The 19405-nt window shown below is 37.6% G+C and overlaps 1 protein-coding gene across 1 annotated transcript in view; it reads left to right on the top strand.

Annotated features, from left to right (window-relative positions):
• ATXN10 (ataxin 10) overlaps positions 1 to 13842 on the top strand; it is a 171621-nt gene extending 157779 nt beyond the window's left edge. The window contains 1 exon segment of the mRNA XM_039520427.1: positions 10579 to 13842. Within this exon segment, the coding sequence (XP_039376361.1) occupies positions 10579 to 10769 (191 nt within the window). The 3' untranslated portion in view covers positions 10770 to 13842.
• The last annotated feature ends 5563 nt before the right edge of the window (positions 13843 to 19405 follow it).

Below are 19405 nucleotides of genomic sequence, written 5' to 3'. Positions count from 1 at the left end.
ATTACAAGAATTTAAGATACAACACTTAAAACCTAATTCATAGATATGTACATAAACATAGATATGTATAGCACTCAGGTGTGTGTGCAACCATCATGTTGGAGCTGGTAGTACAGTAGTACGTGTTGGAGCAGCACACATGCCCGGTGTGTGTCTCCTCATGGCCCTTCTTAAGACTATATAAGGACAGCAGAACCCTGACCTGCCTCAGTTCCTTCATACCAATTGCACGACTCCATGTGGTTTTCCTTATGGTTTTTTCTGTGTAGTTAGCCATTAGGTTAATTAATTTTGTAAGTAGTTAGTACCCTGTAGGTTTTCTTCACTGTTTTCAGTTTTTATTCTAGTTTATTTGCGACTGTAATTAGTAGGTGTCGCTGAGTACCTGAACATGCAGTGTTCTCTGGGTTTCAAGCAATGCCTTTTGTGTGGGAACTCTGTTTCTAATAGAGACCCACACACACTTTGGTTGCCGTCTTGGTGAAGGACATGTCAAGGAGAGGTGTAGCATCCGCCACTCCTTCAAGAAACATACTCAGAGTTCTAGGATCTGTGCCTGGAGCAGCACTTCCTGGAACATGAGGCCTCTGCACTGGCACCAGCTTGCTTTCTCTATGCACAGTCAACCACTACTATGATAGACTTTGAACAGGCTCTTGAACTTGGGGGTTCCATGCAAAAGGACCCATGAGACTTATAGGAGCCACTTGAGCTCAATGAGTGGCTTGTCTTCCACTTCAGAGAGTAGATTGGAGCAACACTTAGATTCATCAGGTACCCAAAATAGAGCTGAGCTATCAGCCTGTCTCTCCCTGGCAATGAAACAAGAGACTCTTGGTAACATACTGTCAACTCTGGATCCGTCATGGCAGAGGCTGTCAAGAGTGGTACCAGCGGACACTGTTTCAGCGGTACCCATTTCAGTACCTACCACTACACAGACACACAGAGCAGGTCCTTCACTTACTCATATGTCTGTCCCTGGTTCACTGTTGATGTAGGAGTTGGTGGAGCTGCTGTCATCTCTGGCTCATCCTGGGCCTTCAACTTCTTTGGCATCAGGGACAGAATGTTGCCAACACCAGCATCAATATCAGTTAAGGGGCAATCTAAGGTTGCCTTATCTGTGCCATCTCAGCCCCAATGGGTGCACACTTCATTGGGGCTGAGACATTCTTCAAATTCAGCACTAACTGCACCCTCAACTTTGCCTCTGGTACCAGGTCCTTAATTGGCATGGGTATTGAAGCCAGACCATGCTCCTGCATAGCCTGCTTTGGTACTAGACTTAGCAGCTAGACCTTCTGTGAACTGAGGCATGGTACCAACTGCAGTTCCACCACTTGTTCTAACCTTAGCTTGTTCTTACCTGACCTTACCTTACCTTTTCCACTGGAAATTGGACAGTAGCCTGGCCTGGTTGGGTGCCTCCTGTGCTGACCGCTTATTCAAAGGGCACCTTTGGATGTGGGTCAGACTTATCTCTATCCATACCAAGGCAAGAAAAAGTCCAGTAAATCAACCAGACCACCTCAAAAGGGAGACCTTCAACCATGATGGGTATTGGTCACATAGTAAGGAAAGGCCAACGTGGACTGAAACATTTTGGCCTCTGATGCCCTACTGGCTTATGGGGAACTCTTAAGAGGCTCATAGATCCTCAGATCTTGATCTCTACCCAGTTCCAGGAGAAGGTCCTGGAGCTGTCCACATCAGAGCCTAGTCTACTGGAAGAGCAACCGGAAGCTCTCCCTACTTAACAACCAGCCCAACAAGATTACTGGGCAAACAAGATCTATCTTGGGAGGCTACTTTGGCTCCAGGCAATTCATTCTCACCCTCCCCTGAGGACTCCGGAGCCCAAGGCTCATCCTCACCACTCCTGGAGGATTTTAAATCATATCAGGAATTGCTTAGAAGAATGGTACAAAAGACCGCAAGAAATGCCATCAGTTTTTGGCCTCTGGCTAGCCTCATCCCTGGCTCATTGACTGATGCCTTTCTGTTGAAATGGGGACCAGGCCTACTGTATGTGTTTGCTCTGATTCCATTGATCTAGAAAGTCATCCTCAAATTGAAGTAGGATCACACCAAGATGATTCTAATCACCCCAACATGATCAAGACAATGCTTATATACAGATCTTTGCAGCCTTTCAGTGGAATTTCCATAACCTATGTTTTCTCTTCCAAACCTGGTCTGGGATCATCATGAGTAGGTTCTATATCCAGATCCCAACAGCCTGCAACTGATGGCATGGCTTCTCAATATCTAGATCAGGAAGAGATGAGCTGCCTGCAGCAGTCCAAGAGATTTTACTTAACAGTAAGAAACAATTAAATCCACCTATTTAGTGAAGAGTTTGGTCTTCTGCTCGAGTGATTCAGCCTATGAGAGCGAGTATCCAGAACATTATGGAATACTTACTGCATTTGAAGTCTTCTGGCCTTTTCTTAAGCTCCCTGAAGGCTCACCTGGCAGCCATTTCTGCCATTCACCCACTTGGTAAGGGGAGAACAGTATTTTACAACCCTATGGCTGCTAGGGTTTTCAAGGGAATTACTCGCTTGTGTCCACGTGTAAAAGCATCAGATCCTCAATGGGACCTTAGCACAGTGTAAGCCACTCTCATGGGACCTCTGTTTGAAACTGTGGCTACTTGCTCCTGGGCACATTTGTCCTAGAAAATGGCCTTCCTTATTGCCATCACATCTACAAGGAAAGTAGGTGAACTGTAAGCATTAACAGCAGGCCTTCCACACTCTTGGATTTTTTTTAAGGACAAGGTCTCTTTGAGACTTCACCCAAAGTTTTTAATTAAATTTAATGTTGGCCTTCCACCCTAAACAGATGATATACCTATCTATGTTCTTTCCAAAACCTTATGATGATCCGAAAGGAGAGTGTTTACATACTTTGGATGTAAGAAGGGTGTTGGCCTTTTATGTAGACAGAGTTAGATTGTTTAGACAGTCTTGTTGACTTTTTGTTTATTATACCGCTAGGGTGAAGATCCAAGCGATCTTGGCCCAGATAACCTCTAGATGGATCACGTTCCGTATTATCACTGCTTACGATATGACCAAAACATCTTTCCAATGTTTCTCTGCCCACTCGACAAGAGCTCAAGTAACGTCCATAGCTTTTCTGAATGATGTACCTATCCTGGACATTTGCAGGGCTGTTACCTTGTACTCCATACATACATACTTTATTCATCATTATGCCATCGCAACAGCTTCAAGGGAGACTGCGAACTTTGGCCAGGTCATACTTCAGCCACTGTTTAAAAAGACTCCAAGTGCCGTTGCTTATGATACTATATGTGAATCGTCTGAGTAGAATAAAAATCTGTATCCGCTTGAAGAAGAAAGAACGGTTACTTACCTATATTGTTACGGTTCTTCAAGTTGTGGATGAAGCCGTGTATTCCATGACCCATGCTCTGTCCCCTCTGCATCAGACTTAGGCTACTCTCCAGTGCGAAGGAGCAGGGAGGGCAGTGCTGCCCTTATAGCCTTGGGAGGGGACATGAGGAGCCACAGGGCATGTGCGCCACACTGACGGATACCGCCGTGGAAAACTTTTCTGGCTGCAGCACGCAGGGTGCGCACACACCTGAGTGCAATACATGTTTGCATCCTCATCTTGAAGAACAAGAGTTACAATCCAGGTAAAAAAACATTCTTTCCAGGTTGAGATTGTATTGCCACTGGTTCCCTTCTGTTAAATGCAAAAGATAACTTAATTTCCTAAGCCAATCGCCACTTCTGTGATAGCTCTTAAAAACAACAGTAGCCCAAACTCTTCAGAGCTAATATATAACTCTAGTATGGTGCAATATTTAAATTGCTAATATGCTAAGACTTGCATGCTGAGCGGTTTTAAATTGTATGAGTTTTAATTCCTAAGAATATCTGATGTTGAGGATGTAATGTCAGTAATGTGTAGGATCAGAAACATTTGTAACAACACGAGAGCGTTAAAAAAAAACAAAAAACAAATGGACAGTGTCATACACACTAAATATTGGTAAAATACACAAAATGGCAAACCAAAGTAAAAATACTATATAAAGCACAAAAAAAAAAAGACATTGTATTGAATTGTTACTGTCTTTACGCGGTGGTTGGGGCTGTGAGAAACTGTTGTAATCTACTCATAGGAAGAATTAAATAACTTGTAGTTCTTTGTAAAAGAATTGGCTTACAGTGAAGGACTAAAAGTCTGTGTGTCTGCTACATGTGATCAATCACAGCTTGCTGATCCAAACTGTGACTAACTGTGCCAGTAGCTAACTAGAAAACCTCTATAGTGGCAAAAAGAATTATCTTTCAAGTGACTGTGATAGAAAATGCCTGAAAGGACTGAAAGACTTACGGGGAAAAGTGTTTATTTCTTTTTTGTTTTTTTTGTAGTCCAATCGCTTCTGTAAATGGAAGCGAGTCTTTTAATGTGACATTTCGTATTTTATTCTTGGCTATAGAACACCTAGAGACTCGGATTATGAGCTGCAACTTGGCAGACACAGTTTAGCAAGTACTGTATTTAAATTTCTCTCGTTTCTAGCCATATAGACCTGTTTCAGACAGGTTCTTTAAGAAGTTGAACTGCTTACATTTTTTGTTCTTTATATTTTGATTTTCTTGGTGGTGCTTTTTATGTTTTTAATCAGTGGCTCTCGACCTTTCCGGACTACTGTACCCCTTCAAGGAGGCTGATTTGTCGTGCGTACCCCCAAGTTTCATCTCATATAAAAACTACTTGCTTACAAAATCAGACATAAAAATAAAAAAGTGTCACAGGACACTATTACTGAACAGTTGCTTCCTTTCTCATTTTTACCATATAATTATAAAATAAATCAATTTGAATATAAACCTTGTACTTACATTTCAGTTTATAGAATATAGAGCAGTATAAAACAAGTCATTGTAAGAAACATTCAAGTTTTTATTGACTTTGCCGGTGCTTTTTATGTAGCCTTTTGTAAAAGTAGGCCACTCTCTAGATGAGTTGATGTACAACCTGTAAAGACCTCTGCATACCCCCAGGAGTAGATATACCGCTGCTTGAGAACCACTGTTTTAAGTCATGAAGGGAATATAAAGCATTTGGGATTATAAATCTTCAAATGTTTTATGTAGTTTCCTGACAAGGCATTTCTGTGTCTGTTCCTACTGTGCAGTTCATATTACTTAAATTATATAGCTGCTTCCAATGTCAATGATATAATGGAACTAATATACAAAAGATGACATCTTTTGCTCATTAGGCAAAAGGAGATGTAAAAAGTAGAACTCCATCAATAACCATTATATGTAGAAAAACATATTCAGTACAGTTTTGGGTTAAATTTATCATTTATTTATTGTATCCACTCTTTATTTGGAAAATATGGTGCAAAAAATATTCCTGCTATGAAAGTGGTGACTGAATTATTACACTGCATTGAGAGAGTAATCAAGGACTTCTCTCTTGTAGAAAGTGAAGATCTCTGCCCCATTACTGCTGCAAAGCGTAAAGCCTAGAGGTAAACTCCTGGCCACACTGAAGTCAATGGGAATCTTGTTAGAATTTCACCCTAAGTGTACAAAGGTAGAACTCTCCCTTGCACCTCTCCTCCACCCCATCCCTGAATACCTAGAGAGTCTGGTACTATGCAGATTTTTTTGCTGATGACAGTTTTCTATAGCATGCTAGGAATTTGTCAAGGAAGAAAACTTTATACATGTCTACCCTGATATAACGCTGTCCTCGGGAGCCAAAAAATCTTACCGCGTTATATCGAGCTTGCTTTGATGCACCGGAGTGTGCAGCCCCCTCCCCCACTCCGGGAGCGCTGCTTTACCACGTTATATCTGAATTAATGTTATATCAAGTCGCGTTATATCGCGAGGTGTATACTCAATATGTCATTTTAATGCCATCCATACTTTGACTCTGAAGGCTCCTTATTCCTTAAAAAAAATTAAGAAACTGCCATACAGGATATTTTTACCTAAGTGACTTAAACTCTGGGAAAAAAAACCTTATAGTTTGAAAAATCTAAGAATTAAAAAGTATGAAAAGGACTTAAGAGAATTTATATAAATATTTCATTACTCCTTATTTATTATCTTATTATTCAGTTCTGTACATTAGCTAATGACAATAATAACCTGTAAAAATTCACTATGTACATTTTGGAAGCCACCTCAACTCTGACCCACAAGATCCACTTACATACTTTCAATAAAGTATTATCATAAATTATTTACCTATTCAGAGAGACACAAGTGATGTATATAATAATAATACCTAGTTACTATATAACACTCTTTGCCCATATTGCTCAAAGTGTTTTACAAAACTGTTCATAAGTACACCTCTACCTCGATATAACGCTGTCCTTGGGAGCACTGCTTTACTGCGTTATATCCAAATTCATGTTATATCGGCTGGCGTTATATCAAGGTATAGGTATGTGCCTTGTGGGTAGGAGTGGAATTGCCCCTAAGTTGTTAGCAAGAGGTAAACTGCTCTCTTCAATAATGTTGCTGATCTTTCACTCCAAACACATTGAAATAATTAATTAGCAAGGTGGTGATTGCTTTCATAATGCATTTGTTTCCATGCCACACTACTACTTCTAACAAAAATTTAACCATACACCCTAGCACAAGTTTAGTGGGTACAATAAAAACACAGGGTGAAATTTTGTCCCGTCCCCGTCCCGAGTCAATGTCAACAATCCTCTTGAGTTCAGTAGGGTCAAGATTTCACCCACATCATTTATAATATTAATTCAAGATAGCACAATCTCATGGCACAGTGCAAGCTCATCTTTTTCCCTAGGTAATTGGAATTGTGGGTTGGCAAATTATTCAAGGGTGATTTGCAGTGGGTTATCTTAAGCAGCTACTTGAACTGCTGTATTTAGGATGAATGTTTTGGTTATGTTGAGGAAGCCTAGAGCATTTCTATAAATCAAACTAAATATTGGGGTCTGTGCATTAAATAGCTTCAGTTCAGAGAAGTTATATAAATATGTGCAAACTAGATATATCTTGAGTATACCTTGTATATTTTCGTTTGTTAAGAAGTGAAATTCTCACAAAAGGAACAAGGATTTACTCTTTCCATTTCTCCCTTCTTTATATAGAAGCTCCAGTGTGATAAAGATACTGTAATCTTCAGTTCCTTGCCTAACATTCATTAATTTGACACTTCAAAATGTACTGTTGAAAAGTTTAGACAACCCTACCAAATCAGATCTACCATGCTTGCTGCATTTTTTCTTTTATGTCGTTTCACAACAAACAGGCTCATGCTCTTATTTGTAGTAGCTATGGAAACCTCAGAAGCTCTCTTTCTAAAGCTGAGTATACAATAAAGTGCTTAAAGTGTTGGAAGGATTAGAGACTTTAGAATATGTTTAATTTTCTCTCTATCTATCTATCTTTGGAGAGGAACAAGAGGGTAATGTGCATATTAGCTAGGGACTCACTTTAATCTCTGCTGACACTTAAGCCTGTCTAGGTTTGCATACAGCCATCCAGGGGTCTCTCTCTCTCTCAGCATGCTAACAAGGAGAGTTATACATATTCATGGCTCTGAATTGTACAATGGAAAACCTGTGTAAGGAAAGGAGAAAGTTAGGAACAAGTGAAAATATTATTGAAACCATTTTGCAGCTTTAAGTACATTGGTCACTAATGGCAAATCATGTGATGATGATAATGGGTTTCATCAGATAATTTTTATTGAGGGTATACTAGAAATTACATTGTCACAAATTAATTTGACATAGGGACAATAGGAATAGATCACTTGCTCTAGAGTTAGCACACATTTTCAGGAAGTATGATAAGGAATTAATCTTATTACCATCTTCATGTCCTGTAATGGCAATGCAAAGAGTAATACAAATTTTAATTGTTTAAAAATACAGTAAATCTCATATTTTAAAACAAACTATAGTTTGGCTCAGAAACATTACTACTTAAAAAATTCACCACCTTTCTCAATGGATCTGCTCCCTGTGGATGATATATTCAGAGCCATATCTCAGAGGGAACTCAGTGGGTGAAATTCTGCTGCTATGCCATAGGCAGAGATGGTGTGAGTGATGTCTTGCTTCACACAGTCCACTGGGGGAACATCATTTTACCTTCTGGTTCTCCTTCTGGCCTTCGTTAAATGCCCTGAAATAGGGCTAGGGAAGTACTGCTGGACTGCGATCCTGATTCTCCTCCTCATCCACAGCTTTCATTACTTTGCATGCTTTCCCACTCGATTTTGTCCACTATTGTCATTAGTGCTGATGACTGAGGTTCTACTTTACATTTGGTTTAGTTTCCTTGGTATTGGTCAACTTATTTTATATACTCATCTAACTGCAAAATTTGGTAATCCACAGTGAGAGATGACCAGTTAATATATCTTTATATAACCATCATTGTTTGTACATTCATTTAACCGCAATAAAGACATGCTCACAAAAGAGGAACAGTGGATATTCTTCATTATTGAATTCCCATTTCAAGACCTTTGTTCTCCTTTATGGTTCTTCACCTACCTGCTCCCATGCTTCACCCAGGTCTTGATTTCCCAATCCCTTTCTGGCCCCATACAAATCCATCCACTGGCCAGAAATTCAAAAATGAAAGAGGAAGGTGGTGGTAAAAATCTTCTTCTGACTCTTTTAGGGAAAGGCCCTAGAAACTGGCATTTGTTGAACTTTTCAGTCTCTGTTCTCACAGTGCATTAATGTAATAATAATAATAATACACTGTTGAAAGGTAAAGGGCAGTTTTATTGATGTAACACTAATTAAAATACAGGTATCAATCATTGCCGCTAGCCAAAAGATGTATAATTCAATGCCCTTGCTGGAGATTCCTCCTACTCCAATTTTAGGGATGCTATACACAGTCAATCATATGTGACAAATGTGCTATCACCTGATAAGTGTTTGTCTAGAATCCTTTGGTTTATATGACATCAGTCTAGCTGCCTCTTTAGTCAGCCCTATCTAGCTGGGTACCAGGTAAGGAGAAGAGCTAATGCTATTATTATTGTTAATCATGTTTATTATGGTAGTTCCTAAAGACCAACCAATAATGGGCCCCATTATGCTGGGCACCCCCTCATGAGTTCAGAGCCATCACTTGTTACTAGAAACCCTCTGATGTCATGAATTACTCATAACCCCTTAGTTTAGATCTGAAACACAGTGCCTGTCCAGAAGAGCTTACTATCTATATAGTAAATGAAACAATGAATTCACACTACTGTGGCTCTTTTGGGTAATGTTGATCGCTAATTTGGCTCTTGAACCACTGGGGTCTGAATATCTCTGCTCTAGGTTCTACCACAACAGAAATAATAATAATTAATTGGACTTCCTTTCATCTTGTTATGTTATGTTTTGGGCTTGGGTTCCTACCTTCCCCATTCCTTTCCTCTGCCGTAGGCAAATGCCCATAGAAATGTATTATGTCTCTGTACTTAGACCCTGTCCAGCCCAAAAGACATCAAGGAGATGAGTAAATTATGTGCATCCTTCTATTATGTGTGAATGTACGTGTTGCAAATAATTGGTGCCCTACTGGCACATCCTTCTACATATGAAGCTTATATGAAATTATTCAGAATTGTCTGTCTCCCATGTGGGTGTCTTGGAAAAGATACCATAACATAGTTTTTCAACTACAGAATTGAGACTAACAGCTGACATTTCATAAAAATGAATATTTTAGTTCTCTTGGAAGATGCCAGATTGATATTGCTGGAAATTTAATTCCTCTGACACGTGCCTCAATCCTAGCCAGAAGGGACTCGCTTTAGAGTCAAATGAGTTGTTGCTTGTGTCCATACAAACATTAACGTCTCTGCAGGAACTACCTACTAGTGGTCCTCTGAGTATTACTGGGTTTTATGCTAGAGACCCAAGCAGTAGGAACTGAAGTTGTATAACTTCATCTAAATATTGTGTTTCTTAAAAACAAGTCTCCTATGTTACTAACACCACCATTTATCATTTACATGAACAATTTTAATACAGGTGCAACTGACTGACTATGTTTCCTTTTTTGAAAGCTTTCTCAATGTGTAAATGAAAATAGCCAATCAGCTTCACTGTGTCTTGTTTATAGCTAATTTCATTTTCAGGTTCTCGAGTGCACAATGCTGCAAAAATTGCAGTAAGATTTTGTTTTTAGCTTTGTGTTAGAAATGTTCCTATGAGTTTCAATTAGATTTGGCTTTTTTAAAATTGTTTTTACAGAATTTGTGTGTCAAGAGAAGAAGGGGTGATCTGAAAGTGTCCCTTTTTATTTTAGTAGGTGAATTTTTTGTTTGTTTGTTTGTTTTCAAGATAAAACTTGGTTAACTTGACTAAAGTCAGTAGGACCTCATATGAGCTATGTTATTCATGTACAAGTGTTCGCAGGATCATACTTTTAAAGTATCTTTCTCTACTAAACTGCATTTTAGAAATCTTGGGGGGAGGGGAGGAGGAGGTTTCATTCCAGAATTAAAATGAGCATTCTGTTTTGTTTGTAAAATGAGAAATTCCTTAATTCTCTCCTATAGTTGTGAATCAGTGGGCCGTGTATGCCATCCAAAATCTCACTGAGCAAAACGAAAGAAACCAAGAGGTTATTGCACAGATGGAGCAGCAGGGACTGGCAGACAATTCCATCCTCAAGAACATGGGTTTGGAGATTGAGAAACGGGATGAGAAGCTAATATTGAAATCTGTTCGAAAGAACCCGACTTCATGAGCAGTCCCATGTAAACTTTTTGAAGATTGTCACCAAGTAAAAAGAAGGCTATTTCCCAAATAATACAGTATGAAGGCCCTGTTAGGATTTCCATTTCCATTTTTTTTTTCAGTTTAAGTTCTAAACTGCTGGAAGTGTTATGACCTTTTCCAGAGAAATTGTCAAACAGTGATCATTCACCACAGTGACACATGAACACCACAAATGCAAAAACCTTTTCAAACTGGAGATTGGCAGTAATTTCATTAATTCTTTATTTTGCTAGTGGAAAAGTGTCATGAAGCCAGGAAACTGATTAATGGTTACTTATCTCATTTTTATACCTGAAGATAATGATGGTTAAAAAATCACTGTGGGATACCACTTCTGTGATGTGTTAAAAGCAGCAGCACTGAATCAGTTCTAACTAGCTAATGTTGGTACTTCAAAAAATAAATCAGAATGTTTATATATTTGTATTTATATAATACAACGACAGTGAGAGATTGGATGTACATAAATACTTTTTGAATTAAACACATACAATGCTGCCTTCTGTGTATTTAAATTATTTGTAAGTTATCTTTTCTACCTTGTTACTTTCAGTCTTTATGCTGAGTATGTTAATAACAAAGTTGAAGCTGTTGTGGCAACAGATGCTGCATTCCTCTGCTCTGGCGCATGTCTATATTTTGGAGACTTGGATGTTTATTTGAATTTTATTTGTTCCTTTGGCTTGTAACTCAGCCCACTCTCCTTTTATTTTGCACTTCTCATGGGTTTTCTGAACTCTGGCAGACGGCTGAAGAGGTAGTTTCTCACTGTGATTAATTCTAGCAGTTTCTTTTCACCCCTCCGCCTTTCCAAAACATTGACAAAACTCATTTCCAGTTAATTAATTCAAGAGAGGCAGAAGAATGGAAGGCCTTGCCTCTTCATTTTAGGTACCCTCCTATATTGTTGTTGGACCCGGCCACTGTGGAATGTGGCATGAATGAGATGGGTGGAAGAAAAAGTGCATGATTAACTCTTCTTGTTCTGAACTGTTGCTTTAGAAATTAAGGAACATGGCTCTTGATGCATTAAGCAGAACAAAAGTTATCTAATGGTAATTTTATTAACTCTGTATATACTACTGCTATGAATGAATTCTGTTCTGTCCCACAAAAGGGTCTTATTAAATTAAATTGCTCATGTTCAACTATCACTTCACTCATCACTTTATTTGGAATAATAAACTTTTGTCAATATAAATGTATTAGAGTTTAAACAACCATATTCAAAGGGAAAATGAATGTCGTTTTTTAAACTTGAATACATTTATATTTATGCTTATCTGCATCCTAAATTATTGGGGGAAGCTGAAATCCTTCCATTTAAACACATGATCTAGGCATTTATAGTGTTCACCTGACGTGTCCATAGAGCTGACTTGATGACTTTATTGTCCAGCAGTAGTGCACTCATTTTAGGCAATGTTTGGCTTTAGGCTGGGGGCTATGGGGCTGCAGCACCTTTTAGTTCTTTAGCCATTTTATGTAGTCAAGTGTTGAAAAACAAAAAGATGATCACAAGGTAGGACTATCACTTCTCCTTTCTAATATAAACATCAAAGAGAGAAAAGGTTCTCTTTGATTTCAAAAGGCCAAATGTTTTGCCTAAAGAAAAACAACAAAATAATAAATATCTTATTTGTGATTTTTAAATAATGTGACAGAAAAGTGTCTGACAGCACACCAGAAGAATTTTTTGGAATTGTTTTATCTGTTGCATTCCAGTTTATGAAAGCCATATAGGATTCAGTACCACCTCTAGTTAAATGGCACAGGGAATATTTTTTGTGTTCTTTGTGGAGTCTACACTGTCAGTTTCCAGTTCCTTGATAACTCTCATAAAATTTACATGTCATGTTTAGGCTACAGCTTAGTAGTTAAATCATTATTTAAGATCAGCTATATTTATCATCATTCATAGCACTGAAGTATGGCAACTCAGTTCTATCACGCAGTTAAAGAAAAAACTTTCAATTTTTAGGTTCTCAAAATAAATGTAATAAATGTAGTGTTTTTCTGTAAAAGTAAATGGATTTAATCTTTAGTTTATCTTAAAAACTTTAATGAAGGATTTGTTAAAGGCACTAGCACTTAAAAATAAAATGGAAGTGTTTGAATTTATAATTCTAAAATCTCAGAAGATTACCAGATTTATTTTAGAAACACATTTACAGAATTTACACTAGATAATATAATGCAGTGATGAAAATGTAAGATGAACAAAAATGCATCCTGGACAGAAAATGAGCTTTCTTTGCAAACAAAAATGCAAAGGATTTCTTTCTATTCTGGGTTATAAAGAGTTAAAATCTTGTCCACAAAGCAAATCCAGATAAATCTTTGGTTGTGGAATAAGCAGTGGGAGTTCCCTTTTCCTTTTAACCAGTTTGGAATAGACACTTTTCTTAACTCAATGGTTGTATGCCCACCAATGGAATATACACAAACCCATAAGTATAAGGCAAATAATAACAAACACAAATAAATAAAAGGGTTTTTTGTGGTATTACATAATGGAGTAATAGTTGTGTTTTCTAAATGGGAAATGTAAGGCTTTCATAGTATAAAACATGCTGATTACTGTATTGTGAGTGGCTGGCTTTTGATTTCCATGGATGGATTAATTCTCAGAACACAACAGCTTCCTTGTCCTCCTCCAATGGAGTTCCAGCCTCCAAGAGATTTGTTTTATATGCTAGAGGATTAATACTGCACACGAATCAGTTATAAAAAAAAGCAAGCCTTATTGAGTTTGTAGAGAGGCAAAGCAGTCAAATCAAGTCTTGTGACCATCTTATTGCTTTCAAGAACTTTCAAACAAAGGTGATCAGTTGTTTTGTCTATTTATTAAAAGTAAAGTGGGATTTTCATAGTAATGAGTGGATGGATTTTTAACAGGGGGTTTTGCAAGTTGAGAGAAGTAGATTTGAATGTTTCCCAATTTATTTCTGGATTGTATCCTGGATCATCTAATAATGTTGAGTTGATGTGTTCTATATAATATGTACATCATGAGTATTAAAAAAAAATCAGACATTTAATGTAATGGCCACAACATTTATTCAATCGTTTGTCATTTTCTTTCTTGATATATTTGTTTGACCATCCAAACAAATTAATCTCACTGATCTGATAAAGCAATTAAAACTGAATTTAGGTTCACTTTTGACAAAAATTGTTTTAAACACTTGAAGTCCCTCTTCTGTATGGTTTTGTTCTATGGTGATGTAGTTTGATATCCCCTTACAATATATTGTGTCGTAGTTTGACATCTCAAAATACATGAATAAATATTAAACCTGTCATCATATAAGGCTGCAGAGAAGGACCAAAAAGTATATTTTTTCCCTGTTTCTTATTGTAAATGGCATTCTGAATATACAAATGACCTTTTTTCAAAGTTTCAGTAATTATTCATTATAGAGTACACCTCCATGTTTGTATTAGAAAGCTCCAGTTATTAAAATAACTGTTGTACATTTAAGAGGTGCAAAATTTTGAACTCTGAGATTATCTCATGGGGTACAAGTGTCCATGGTATCTGAGGCAAAAACCCTAATTTGCAGAGTCCCCACACTGCTGTCCAAGGTTCTGATAATGTCCGCTGCTTTTAAGAATAAGAAATTTGTAATTCTTTATAAGACTTAAAATATAGTGAGTTCAGATTTTTATTGGGGCTTTCCCAGTATCCCTCAGCAGTTGTTTCACAGTGTAACATGATTACAGTTCAGTAAGAATACAAATAGTATATTTTAATGCAGACACAAAAGTAGAATCATTCTTAGTTAATCACATATGAAAGATCTGTAGGCCATTGTGACCAGCTCCCCTATAATTAATTACAAGAGAGTCGTCATAGCAGGATCTGGTAGGAATGTCTATTTCTAAGGTTACCTAACACTTCCCATTATCAGACCTTGTTTTCCATTGTTTATAACTTTGCCAAAACTTTAACCATTCAGGTGAAAATTTTCCATGCCAGGTGTCTGCCTCATGCTGATTTTGTTGTTGTTGTAAGTGTCTTCTAAAATGGGTCAGGGAAAATTAGGGAAAACATTTTGCCCATGCTAAAAATATTCATGCAGTGTTTTTTTATTTTTGATTGGTTGGTTGGTTTTTTGTGTGTGGTTGGTTTGTTTGTTTGTTCGTTTTGAAAGGCCGAGTTATATAACCCTTTGGAAAATCTCAGTTCACACATTCTGGTTAGAGTTCAGTAGTTAAATTTTCTAAAGAGTTCATCTGCATTGGACGTGCTCCCACCCAGGGCTGCAGGGGCTGAGCAGGACACTTGCTCCAATTACTGCTATACTGGCCTCTGCAGGCTGCTAGGACCCGGGCCACAGGAGCTAACAGCAGGTCGGCTGTCCATCCTGTGTTTTCAATGCTCCCTCTGCTGGTATTCCTGTAGTGTGGAGACAGTCATTTGACTCTCATGCAGAGAGGACGAAACTGGACTTTGGGGTGGGGAGGCAGCAAAGGAAGAAGATTGGGATGAGGAACCTGGGAGGAGGCTGGGCTGGGAGACTCAGACTGGGAGCCAATCTGTCAAAGCACCTACCCTTGTTTCGTATTCCTCCTTAAATCCAATTTGTTGCAAGATTCTATCAGTATGTCTTCTGATCCTTTCTTCGCTGTCCCTTCCCGAAGTATTGTGTAGTGTCTTGTGTATCTTAAGTTGTAAACTCATTAGGGCAGGGAACGTTTCTTAGCCTCTTTGTAAATGGAACTGTGTTAAGTGATTTTTAATTATTCCTTTCATATTTCTCTTTACAGGCACCTAGAGAAACTACTGTCCAAAGGCTTCCTGTCTGAATGGTGTCTACTACATAGACTAAGACAATTGCATTGTCACAGAGCAGGTTTCTTCTAAAACATTATTTTGAACATAATTGACTTTTTGTAATTCTCTTTCCTTGATTTTGATATGTCACTTAACACTTCCCCATCTGGTACTATAGTTTTTTTTCAATAGTCTGTAATCTAGTTTAAAAGGCATATATAACTTGGAAAAGATACTTATTTTCTTTAGGTCAATTATAGAGTTATGTAATTTCATATTTGATGACCAAGCTTATGTTTTCGTGACAGTTGGAGTCGAGAGACAGTTAAAATTCCTTCACATTTATATAATGTCTTTCATCCAAATAAATCCTGAAGCACTCTAAAAACTTTACTGATATGCTGCATCTGTAACATATATATATATATATATATATATATATATATATATATATATATATGTGTGTGTGTGTGGCAGCTCTATAGTTAAAGCTGTGATATATACTTAAATAAGGAATTAAACCTTTCTGTTGGTATGAAGATAGTGTATCCTAAAATTTACTGCACTTAATCTTTAAGCAGGGAATGCATTTTCTGAGAATTTACAAGTAAATGTGTTAAGTTACAGTTGCTGTAAAATTGGTTCTTTAAAAAAACTTCTTGTTCAATCACACTTTTTTTTTCCTTGACTCTCACTAGCAAATAAATTCTTGACTTCTAATGTTTGAAAATTGACATCAGGGATATAGCAAAATCTAAGTCATAGGCCTGGAGCCAGCATTTAAAACCATGCAAGCTGACTCCTGTACCCAGGCTGAGCCTCATTGAAGATCAGAGGGCTCCCGTCAGACCCCTGTGCAGGATCAAGGCTTTAATGTGTTGCTTTTGATTTATTAGCTATTAGAAACAATTCTATCTGCCACAATATTTACTGACTAATATTTCCAGTTAATATTATTTTCATTGAATGTATCATTAAACGGATACTCCAAAGGCATAGATTTATTTTAATTGTTTCTTACCCTCATCATTTTGAAGAAAACCTTGAGAGTATGGTGCATAATCAAGTGCTGTCTTTGTTTGTGCAGAGAGCCTGAAACAGTAGCTCTGAGTAGTATGAATTGTCCCATCCTCAATGGTGATGTCAACTATGAAACCTAAAGATGGCAAACTATATATCAGTATTGTTAATTAGCTGATAATTTTAGCAGAAATATCCTGCTAATGATACATAAATATGATAACACATAAAGATATCTTGATATTTACTCTTACTACAGGAAATTAAAAAGATTTTGATGTATAAATAATGTAGTTTATCCTCCCCTATTTACAGCCCTTACTCTTTTGAGTACAGGGAATTTCCAAGTAAATCTGCTAATTAGTTGGCGTTATAAGCATATTGCAGTAATTCCTTTTTTCTTTAAACCCTGCCAATAAAAAAAAATTGACATTTGAGAGCTGAAAATAACTTACTTAAAATATACTACATGGGATTTTTTATTCTATTTGATTAACAGTTTTAATAGTCATTTCTCTGTATGCTTTGATATTTATTGTATAATTGTTAATCAAATTTTACATGAAATCAATTTAACATCAAGCATCACAGCATACATTGTAGTTTGTGTCCTTTACCTCTGACAGAATCGGAGGTACAGCTAACTTGCATAGAAATTGGAGAACAAGACGGAGAAAGCTTCTTTTATACAAGAATTACATTATGACTGAAGCACTTACATGATCATTGCTTTACTGACTGAACTATAAGGACTACAAGGACCTGCCTCCAGTAATTTGTTATGGCCTTTCCATAAACTTTTGCTAATTTAATTAGGAACCAATGTTCTGTTTGGGGTGGTGCCAAGTAAGGGTAATAGATGGGATGAGGAAAATCAGTTTTCAACATTATCTGTGGAATGGCTACAGGTCTTTAATGATACATATCAAGATCAGAGCTAAGTCTGTGCATTGCATTGCTATTTTCAGTTCTTTGATGTATGTAGTGAATCAGGTGGTGGGTTGGACCAAAACACATCATCATGAACCAGTGGCTTAGGGCACTGAACCAAGAGTCAGAAAACATAGGGTCTATTTCCAGCTGTGCCACTGAATTGCTGTGTGACCCTGGGAAAGTCATTTCTCCTCTCTGTACCTCAGTTTCCCTATGTGTTAAATAGGGGTGATACCTCCTCCTGTATACCCCAGATCAAAAAACTTAGTAAAAGAATCAAAAAAGTGCCACCATTGCTAAACAACAAAGTAAAAGAAGTGGTTAGAGGCCATTAAAATTGGAAGTCAAATTCTACTGAGGAAAACAGAAAACAGTGTAAACTTTGATGAGTCAAGTGTAAAACTATATTTAGGCAGGCCAAAAAAGAATTTGAAGAGCCACTAGCCAAAGACTCAAAAACTAACAGCAAAAAAACATTTTAAGGTACAACAGAAGCCAGGAGCCTGCCAAACAATCAATGGGGTCCCGGATGATCAAAGTGCTAAAGGAGCACTCAAAGAAGACAAGGCCATTGCAGAGAGGCTAAATGAATTATTTGCATTGGTGTTCACTGCAGAGGATGTGAGGGAGATTCCCACACCTGAGGCATTCTTTTTAGTTGACAAATGGGAACTGTCCCAGATTGAGGTGTCAGTGGAGGTGGTTTTGGAACAAACTGATAAATTAAACAGTACTGAGTCACTAGGACCAGACAGTATTCATCCAAAAGTGCAGAAGAGATTCAAGTATGAAATTGCCGAACTATTAACTGTGATATATAAATAATTTAAATCAGCTTCTCTACCAGATGACAGGGGGCTAGCTAATGTGATCTTTTAAAAAGGCTCTAGAGGCAATCCTGGCTATTACAAGCCAGTAAACTTAACTTCAGTACCAGGCAATTGGTTGAAACTATAGTAAAGAACAGAATTATCTCACACAAACATGAACATGATGTGTTGGGGAAGAATTGACATGGCTCTTTTAAAGGGAAATCATGCCTCACCAATTTATTAGAATGCTTTGAGGGGGTCAACAGATATGTGAACAAGGATGATCTAGTGGATATAGCATACTTGGACTTTCAGAAAGCCTTTGACAAGGTCCCTCACCAAAAGCTGTTAAAGTAAGCAATCATGAGGGAAGGTCCTCTCATGGGTCAGTACCTGGTTAAAAGGCAGAAAACAAAAGTTAGGAATAAATGGTCAGTTTTCAGAATGGAGAGGGGTAAACAGTGGTGTCCCCCAGGGATTTGTATTGGGACCAGTGCTGTCCAACATAATCATAAATGATCTGGAAAAAAGGGTTAACAGTGAACTGATGAAGTTTGCAGATGATACAAAACTACTTAATATAGTTAAGTTCAAAGCCGACTGTGAAGAATTACAAAGGGATCTCACAAAACTGGGTGACTGGGCAACAAAATGGCAGATAAAATGTTGATAAATGCGAAGTAGTGCACATTGGAAAACATAATCCCAACTAGACATACAAAATGATGGGGTCTAAATTAGTTGTTGCCACTCAAAAAAGAGATCTTGGAGTCATTGTGGATAGTTCTCTGAAAACATCTGTTGAATGTGCAGTGGCAGTCAAAAAAGCTAACAGAATGTTAGGAGCCATTAGGAAAGGCATAGATAATAAGATAGAAAATACCATGATCCCACTACATGAATCTATAATGCACCCACACTTTGAATAGTGTGTGTAGTTCCAGTCTCCCCATCTGAAAAAAAGATATATTAGAATTGGAAAAGGTACAGAGAAGGGCAACAAAAGTTAAGGGGATGGAACAATTTATATATGAGGAAAGATTAAAAAGACTGGGACAG

The sequence above is a fragment of the Mauremys reevesii genome, linkage group 1, assembly GCF_016161935.1.
Source record: "Mauremys reevesii isolate NIE-2019 linkage group 1, ASM1616193v1, whole genome shotgun sequence".
Taxonomy (NCBI): domain Eukaryota; kingdom Metazoa; phylum Chordata; order Testudines; family Geoemydidae; genus Mauremys; species Mauremys reevesii.
This window is presented reverse-complemented; position numbering and strand designations above follow the sequence as displayed.